Source organism: Magnolia sinica, chromosome 4 (genome assembly GCF_029962835.1).
Source record: "Magnolia sinica isolate HGM2019 chromosome 4, MsV1, whole genome shotgun sequence".
In the NCBI taxonomy this organism is placed as follows: domain Eukaryota; kingdom Viridiplantae; phylum Streptophyta; class Magnoliopsida; order Magnoliales; family Magnoliaceae; genus Magnolia; species Magnolia sinica.
In genome coordinates this window covers 92672715-92682644 of record NC_080576.1, presented here as the reverse complement: position 1 = coordinate 92682644, position 9930 = coordinate 92672715, and the positions used below count along the sequence as shown (strand labels likewise).

The 9930-nt window shown below is 39.5% G+C and overlaps 1 protein-coding gene across 1 annotated transcript; it reads right to left on the bottom strand.

Annotated features, from left to right (window-relative positions):
• Positions 1-3192: 3192 nt before the first annotated feature.
• Positions 3193-4782, bottom strand: LOC131244591 (uncharacterized). Its single transcript, XM_058244101.1, has one exon. It carries the CDS (start codon positions 4708-4710, stop codon positions 4141-4143), a length of 570 nt encoding a protein of 189 aa, XP_058100084.1. The 5' UTR covers positions 4711-4782; the 3' UTR covers positions 3193-4140.
• Positions 4783-9930: the final 5148 nt, after the last annotated feature.

Here is a 9930-nt window from a genome sequence, read left to right as displayed (position 1 = left end):
GACGTACGGACGTTAGAGAAAACTAAATGAAGATAAAGTTATCTGCTTTATAGTAACTTGAAAAAAAATATTGCATTACAGTAACTTAATTAAAAAGGTACTTAGGCCGTGTTTGTTAACGCTGAATTTTTGCACTTAACAGGGAATGGGGAAAATTTTTCATGTTTAATGGTGTTTGTTAACGCGGAAGACGGAAAGCGCTAAGTGGTTTTTCACTGAATTCTTTCAGTGATAGGAGTCTAGCTTAATGGTGAACGCGGAATGCGCTCCGTGATTTTTCATTAAACAAAATTTTTTTGCTTCCAAAAGTACCCCTTTTCAAATTACTATGGAAATTTTTTCTTTTAAATTGTTTGCGCAATACAAATTCAACTTTTAACTTGTGAAACTTCTTTATGCCCCACCATGATTTATGTGTTTGATCCACACCATCCATCAACTTTTTCAGATAATTTAAGGTGTGATCCAATAAAAGAAGCAGGTCCAATGATTAATTGGACCATAAGGTGGGGATTGAACATCCACCGTTAAAAACTTCTTGAGAGCTGGAGAAGTTTCAGATCAAGTCGATATTTGTGTTTTCACTTCATCCACGTCTACATGACCTGATGAATAGGTTTGATGGTAAAAAAAAACATCACAGTGGCCCTTAGAAATGTTTCAACGATGGATGTCATTATCACTGTAGCATCCTTTTAATGTGGCTCACTAAAGCTGTGGACTTGCTTCATCTTTCATATCATATATTAAAATAATATAAAAATAATAATAAACGGCTTACATAAAACACTTACATCATGGTGGGCCATACAGATCTCTGCCCGGACCGTCCAGGCGGGGGTAGGACGCGTTCCGTGTTTGAAGCGGATCTGGGAGCCCGCAAAGGATTGAGATTTGGGTCCCATCATGACTTATTTGTTATATCCAAAACGTCCATCCATTTTTCAAGCTCATTGTAAGGCTTGAGCCGAAAAATAAGACAGATCTAAAGAAAAACTGGACCACACTGCAAAAAGCAGAGGGGGATTGAACGTCTACCATTGAAACCCTTTTGGGGTCACAGAAGTTTCAGATCAATATGAAATTTGTTTTTTCTCTTCATATAGATATTTTTGACCTTATGAATAGATTAGATGGAAAATAAACGTTACAGTGGGACCTGTGAATTTTTTAATGGTGAAAATCATTATCCCGCTGCTATTTTTGGTAAGTCCATTTAAGCGTTGGATCTGCCTCGTTTTTGGGGTCATGCCTTAGAATAATTTGAGAAAAGGGATTGATGGTTTGGATGTACAAATACATCACGGTGGGCCACCCATGGAACTACCCATTCGGAGCTAGGGACGGGCGGGGGTAGTACGCAACCCGCATCCTCGTAGAACACTGCAGCCTGCGAAAGCCTTTCGCAGGAAGTTCCTGCGCAAGTATGCTGGCTGGGTGGGGCTCACTACAATGTATGATAGAAATTCATTCCGTCCATCGGTTTTGAGAGCCCATTTTAATACATGGGACCAAAAATTAGGTGAATACAAAACTCAAGTGGGTCACACCAGATGGAAAACTAGGGAAAGAAATTCCCATCGTTGAAACCTTCCTGGACTCCATCTTAATGTTTATACGCGATCCAAACTGTTTATAATGTCATTCCAAATGGGATGAAGTGAAAACACTAAAAATATAGCGTGATACAGAACTTTTATGGACAAAAGAGTTATTCAACGGTTCTCACTAAAAACCTAATGTTTCCTCTCGTGTGGCCCACATGAGTGTTATATACACCTATTGTTTGATCTCACGTCCTAAAATGAGCTTTCAAAACATCTCAGTGGGTCCCACTCAGCATCCTTGCGGAGGAACTTTCTGCGAAAGGCTTTGGCAGGAAATCCGCGTGCGAACTCTGCACTCGTCCAAGACGGTAATGGATTGGCTACTCCCGTTGCCACCGGCTAATGGCCGGTGGTTGATGCTCTGTGAGCCCTACCATGATGTATGTGTTTCATCCATGCCATCCATCTATTTTTTCAGATCATTTCATATATGAAATAAAAAATTAGGTACATCAAAATCTCAAGTGGGCCACATTACAGGAAATAGTGTTGAATGAGCATCGACCATTAAAAACCTTTTGGGGGCCATAAAAGTTGTGGATCAAGCTGATCTTTGTTTTTTCCCTTCTTCTGGGCCTGTATGACCTAATAAAAAGATTGGATTTCAAATAAACAGTACAGTGGGCCTTAGGAGGATTTTAATGATGCATATCCAATCATTATTATTTTCCTATGGTGTGGTCCACTTGAGATTTATATCCCTCTAATTTTTGGTGTGAAGCAGTAAAATGATCTGTAAAAATGGATGAACGGAATGGATGAAACACATACATCATGGAGGAGCTAACAGAGCACCGACCACGGTGGCTGGGGAGTAGCCAATCCGTCTCCGTCTTGGACGGATCTCCTGCGATAGCCTTTCGCGGGAAGTTCCTGCGCTGGGAACGCAGTTGGGGCCATTGGGATGTTTGTGAGAAATCCTCACCGTCCATCTGTTTTGTGAGTTCATTTTAACACATGAGGCCAAAGATGAACCATATTCAATGCTCAGGTGGGCCTAAAACGTGAGTTCTTTCTAGTATGCCTATCTATTTCCTTTCACTCTTTCCATGCCCAAAATCTGTTATCATTAAAATAGACAAGCTCAAAAGAAATTTCCTCTAGCAAGGTGGTTCTAATGGGGAAAAGTTCCCTCTTTTAAAATGGAGGGACGTTTGTACTTTGAAGGGGGCGGGTGGGGGGGGGGGGGGGGGGTGGCGTGGGGAGCATATTAAAGACCTCTAGAAAGTTAATGAAGCCCTTCTGGGAAAGTGGATCTGGGGGTTTGGTAGTGAGAAAGACAGTCTATGGCGCCAAATTGTAGCTGCCAAGTATGGTACCACACCCTCTAGGTGGTGGACAAAAAGCTTTTCTCTTTACCGTGCCTCCTTGCGGAAAAGAATCGTCTCCACGGCCCCAGATATGCATGAAAAAATCGCCTTCAACTTGGGAAATGGTACTAGAATCAGATTCTGGCTTGATTTGTGGTGCGGAGATTGCTTGTTAGTTGAATCATATCCAGTGTTGTTTGCCATTACCTCCGACCCCAACATAGTGGTCAGAGACTGTTTTTCTTCTGATGGGAACCAACGAACCTGGATGCCTCCCTTTCGTAGGAACCTTTCAAATTCATAATTAGAGGAGTTCCTAATGTTGTTATCTTTCCTGCAGGATACTCGCTTCCATCCTTCTTTGACCTCGGATGACTCTCCTTGCTGGAAGTTAGCTTCCTCCAGAAAGTTCACAGTCCAATCCATCTACAGATATCTTTCAAACTCCTCTTGCTTGCATACTGGATCCATTTGGAATTACGGAGTGCCACCAAAAGTTGCAGCGTTTGGTTGGCTCCTAGGAAGGAATATAGTACTCACTATCAACAACCTTAGGACGAGAGGCATGCAACTCCCAAATGTTAGCCTTCTATGCCTAAATGCAAAAGAAACAGTGGATCATCTTTTCTTGCACTATACCTTCACTACAGATATTTGGTGGAGTGTCCTGAGGTTGGCAGGGATTAAGTGGGTCTTCCCTAAATACGTGGACGATATGTTTTGCACTTGGCACCAAGGCACTGGAGGAGCCCTTGGAAAAAAGAAGTGGAGAACTATCCATATGGCTGTTCTTTGGGCAGTTTGGGCAGAAAGAAACAACCGTTGCCAACCATAGTGTCTCCAAGGAGGGGCTTTTCCGAGGGTTTTGGTTTTGTTAGAGATTGTGCTCCTTAGCTCCTCTTTTCTTTGGGGCTTTCTACCTGCTAAGGAGGGGCTTTCTTCTTCTTTTTTTTAAGGTTGTGTTTCATGCCCTTTGGTGGCCTTCAATAAAATTCTCATCTTCAAAAAAAAAAAAAAAAACAATACATGGTAAACGAAATTTCCAGGCCATCCAAATTCCCCCAATCCAAACAGCCCCTAAACGAGTTTTTCAGTAACCATGATGGAAGCATGCCCCATTCCATATGGGACCCATCATACCAAGATAACCAAAAACCCACTTGTACAACAACGAAAACTCGAGGGCACTATCGATATCCACCACTAGAAATTCACATAAATCCTCAAATACATGAATGCATGACACTCAAATTAGTGAGAGGGTTTACCTTCAAGAGCTCGTTGGACTCAAGGTTCTCGACGAAAGCCGCTGCAACTGACGGAGTGATGCCGGACTTGCCGACCTGTTGGCATTTGAGCTTCTTCCCGAGGCTGTGGGCGTACGAGGCCAGTTCTTTCTTTTCCTTAATGCTAAGGTTCGGCAGTGGCAACGACGAAGAAGAAGAAGAAGAAGCGGCAACGGGCACTACTATAGTTCTTCTGATGGAATCTGTGATCGCTGCTGCTGCTGCTGCTGTTGTTTCCTCTTCTTGTGGTTGTGGTTGTTCGGTGTCCGCGTCCTCGTACTCGGCCTCGACTTGAAAGTCATCAACGACGGAAGAAGAGATGTGAGGGTGAGTGAGAGAAGAGCGAGTGCAGAAGAAACGGCGACGGAATGAGGTGGGGAGAGTAAGTAAGAAAGAGGAAGACTGATGGAGAAGCTTGGGAAGGAAGGGAAATGCAGGTCTCAGGAGATGATGATGGTGGTGGTGGGCCATCATCAGAGCTGCTGCTGTTGCTGCTGCTGCTGCCATTGACGAATGGGTGTGGTGATGGATGGATGAAGATGACGCCCAACCCTTCGCTTGTTTATCAATTCATCGATGAAGAAAAGACGGGGATTTCTATTTTTATTTGTTTTTTTTTGACGAAGGGGGACAATGGGCTGGGTAGCCCGACCCGACTTTTGGTGGGCTTGGGCCCACATGAATTGCCCGATTAAGCATCCTACAAGTATCCATCTTAAATGTATGATGTAGAGCGGGCCAAAGACACTTTCACGGCAAGGATGGACAATAGAAGGCCCATTCAGATGCAGAAATATTCTGAATAGTCAGAACCTTCAAACAATTGCAGCTCCCAAATTGAGATGAGTTTTTTGAGATATCATATATAATTTTGGGTAGAAGAAAGTACTTCCCCTTACATCAGGTTACCCATGCGATTTGTAAGATTCCATGGCATTGAGGTCAAAAGTTCTTTTTATTTTCATTTTTATTATAAATAGTAAGTTTTAGTTTAATTTTTAATCCTTTGAGTCGCAAGGGTCCTGTCTAACATGAAACATTACTTGGAAAATTTAGAAAAATAACATAGTTTGGCTAAAGTGGACATTTACTATTTTTGGCCGAAAACCATGAAGTCTAGTAGGAATGGAGATCAATTATAAATAGTGAACTTATTATTTATAGTAAGTCATGTCTTTAGGGAGTTTGAGTGTAAAGTTTTGTCTTACATTTGAGCTCATTATTTAAATGATTCTAATTTTGTTTTTTTTTAATCATCAATCAATTTAATTTGAATTTATTAAAAATTATTTTTATTTTTATTTATCGTGAATTTGAGAAGCTCTACAAGGAATGGAAAGAGCTCTATCAATTCGGAGTAGTTATTCCTTGAGAAAGAAAGTGATCAACCTCATCATATCCTTCTCTGCATCGATGTAAACCGTTGGTTTCATTCTTCAAAGATGCCTATTTCTTTTGTGCATGTGTGGTTGAGAAAGAAAGTGATCAACCTCATCATATCCTTCCCTGCATCGACATAAACTGTTGGTTTCATTCTTCTAAGATGCCTATTTCTTTTGTGCATGTGTGGTTGAGAAAGAAAGTGATCAACCTCATCATATCCTTCCCTCCATTGACGTAAACCGTTGGTTTCATTCTTCTAAGATGCCTATTTCTTTTGTGCATGTGTGGTCCACTTGATAAATGAATATATTAGTAAACTTCAAATGGCAAATAGGGATTTTATCAATAGGTAGGGTCAGGTCAGCCCAAGCCGAGGGGCAACTGATTGTTTTCCCAAGACCATAGCTCGGCTTGTTATGCTAGGCCCATGCCGGGCTCGGGTCGTAGCTCTGGAGTGTTGGGCAGACCTTGGCGTATCCTTGGCTACCTCAAAATCAGTCCATTGACACCCCGACCTGTGAAGAAGCATGCCATGTCCTATACACATGCAATGGTGAATTATCCATTGGGTCCATCCTTCTACAATGCGAATAAAGACTACTATATTTTCGGAGCCTATCAGACAAATCGATCTACCCTTCTTCTGACCATAGGCTACTTTTATTTTCTTCCTTTGCTTTCGTAGGCATCCATAAGATGGATAATAAAATCTTTATATCTGTAACTTTTAAACATATGGCATAATACCAGTGCCAACATATAGACGAACCAGGTTTATTTAAATAATGCTACCGTACTAAAGATGGATGGCTTTAAAATTTTCTCACCTGGCCGTGTGCTATTTCGTAATTCTTTTTTTTTTGGGAATTTTAAAAAATAGTACCTCATTAGTATGGTATTTATTTCTTGGTATCATTTTTAATTAAGTTTTCATTAAGCTACCTCATTAATCAAGTTTCCTTTCAAATGAGCACCTTCCGTTAGTTTTCTCTAACATCTGTTAGTTTAAGGAATGATTTTTCCTAAAATGATGAAAATGTGCATTAATTAATGAGATTGCTTAATAAGAATTAAAAGAAATCGGATTGCATACTGAGTTACTGACGCTCTTCCCGTATTGAGTAAATTCAGTTGGGCCCACCTTGAAAGTATGTAGTCTATCCACACCGTACATTCATTTTTTCCATCTAATTTAATGGGTTGAGCCAAAAATTGAAGTATATCCAAAGATCAAGTGGATCATACCATAGGAAACAGTGGGAATAATGATTTCCACCGTTGAAACTTTGCTAGGCCCCATAGTGACGTTTATTTGTCATCCAAACTTTTGATAAGATCATACAGACATGGATGAAGGGAAAAAACAAATATAGGCTTGATCCAAAACTTCTGTGGCCCCCAAGAAGTTTTCAACAGTAGACATTCAATTCACCTTTTTCCTGTGGTGTGGTCCATTTGAACATTGCATATGCTTCAATTTTGGTCTCAAGATCTAAAATTATCTGTTAAAATGGATGGACAGAGTGGATAAAATACATAAATCATGGTGGACCTCACAGAGTTTACTCAGTACGCTAGGCCTAGTGAGTTATTAAGCAATTCGCTTCCGAATTAAAAAGGTACGTGGATGTAAATATGTGTTACAATAAAAGAAAAAAATATTTTTCCTAAATTGATGAAAATGCTCACTAATTAATGTGATTACTTAATAAGAGTTAAACAGGTACCTAGATGTAAATATGTGTTATTATAGAAAAAAAAAAAAAAAAAAATCATTCTTCCTAAAAGTGATAAAAATGCCCACTAATTAATGAGATTGCTTAATAGGAATTCAACAGGCACCTAGACATAAATATGTGTTATTATATATAAAAAATTGCATAGTATTAGGGACGCAATTGCTCATTTCCATGATGTATCCTGGCAGGTCATCCATTTCCCTAGCATATTCAAAATCTCAGGTGGACCACGTCATAGGAAACACTTCCCATGACATACCTTAGTGCCCACCATAATGTTTATTTTCCATCTAACCCGTTGATTAGGACGCTAAACCTGGACAAAAGGAAAAAAAGAAGAAAAAAGCAAATATCAGCTTGATCCAAAACTTTTGTAGCCCGCAAGAAGTTTTTAATGATGGGTGTTGTCTCATTTTTTGGATCATACCCTAAAATGATCTTGGAAATAGATAGACGGTGTGGATCAAACCCATACATGCCCATAGAGCACCGTATGCAATTTAGGTTGAAGGCATCGCTATTAGGCAAATCTTTGCAAATCACGGAATCTTCATATATTAAGAAATATTTTTTACTCACACTGTAAACTCCTTTGTTAATGATTTGATCAGGGGATTTGATTCCCTCTCCTCTCTTTATATACATCACATTGTAAAGAATTTAGATATATAAAAAATTAAATTTTTTCCTCAAAATACACCTCTAGCCTTTGATTTTGTCATGGTATTAGAGTAGAATGTCGTGTTCGAATTTCGAGAGCAGCAAATATACCTTCCTTATATATTCTCTCACAAGGGGCGTCTATGGTGTTAGTTATGAGTGTCCCTTTACCCTTACATAGTATGTTCATGTGTGGAGTTTCACCCCGCGCGTGCGAGGGAGTGTTAAAGTCCCTTGATATACATTGATACACTATCCTGTAAACAGTTTGAGCTTTTAGAGCAAGCGATTATTTGGCACGGTATCAGATTATCCCTCCACTTGTATTCTTTATCCCTTATCAAAGTATCTTTCATACAGTTGTTTCTCCACTAATTCCCTTACTTTCTGCCTTATCATTTCATGATGAGCCATCTTCTTTCTCCCAAGCTGTTAAATTTCTCCATTGGCATGAAGCAATGGCAGCAGAAATTTGTGCCTTAGAAGAGAACAACAGTTGTACATTGTAATCTTTGCCACTGGATATACGACTGATTGGCTGCAAATGGGTATATAAAGTCAAACATCATTCAAATGGTACCGTGGAATGCTGCAAAAGGCTACAATCAAAGTGAGAGATTAGATTACCATAAGAATTTGCACCTGTTGCAAAGCTTGTCACTGTTCATTGTCTCCTAACTATGGCGGTTATTCACCAATGGCCCATCCATCAATTTGATGTACATAACGGCATTCTCCATGGCGATCTGCATGAAGAAGTGTTCATGTCCATTCCTCTTAGTTTTGCTAAACAGGAGGAGAATCATGTTTATCACCTCAACAAATCCCTTTATGGTATCAAACAAGCCTCCATAAATTAGTTTGACAAGTTTCCCTGTGAGAAGCTGGATATCATTTATCCAAGGCAGATTATTTTCTTTTCATTCTCTTCGACAATGGTATCTATACTCGGTTCTTGTCTACATTGATGATATCATTTTAACTGGAAATGATACATCTATCATTACTACCTTGAAAATTTTTCTTTATGCCAAGTTTCATATCAAATATCTTAACCCTTTAAAATATTTTTTTGGCATTGAAGTGGTCCGTTCACCTTCTGGAATTTTTCTAAGTCAACGCAAATATACTCTGAACATTATGAATGACAACGGCCATCTTAGAACTCGATCCACGTCTTTCTCTATTGAACAAAATTTGCATTTGACTGATAGTCAGAAGAGATTGTTTCTCGATGACTTGTGGGTTGTCTCGTATATTTAATCATCATTAGACCCGACATTGTTTAATCAATTAATATTCTCAATTAGTTCATGCACCAGCATAGTCAACTTCATTACGATGTTGCTATTCAAGTATTGCGTTATCTCGAGTCTTCTCCCATCAAAGGCATTCTCCTATCTTCTACTAGTTCTCTTGAATTGTCAGCATACTTGGACTCTAATTGAGCTACTTGTCTTAGAACACGATGATCCATTACAGGTTATTTCACAATGCTTGGCCATATCCTTTTGTATTGGAAAATAAAGAAATAATCAATAACCATGCTTTGCTATATCCTTTTGTATTGGAAAATAAAGAAATAATTCACTGCTTCATGGTCATCCGCTAATGTTGAATACCAGTAATAACCAATGTTACTTGTGAACTCATTTAGTTAAAAATCTTTCATAATCTGGGAATGCTACACCTTCAACCCATATGGCTTTATTGTGAAAATAAAGGATCCTTACTCTTGCTCGGGTGGTAGAGTACTCTCGGGAGTTTCAACACCCGGTAAAGGGTTCGAGTATCATTTGGGGAAGTTGTGTGTGCGCGTGTTTAAAAAAAAAAAAAAAAAAAAAAAGCTGCTCTCCACATTTTTACAAAGGCTCTTGGCAGAGATCGGTTTCATCTTCGCCTCGACGAGTTAGGCGTTATTGATCCTCAGGCACCACTAAAAGTA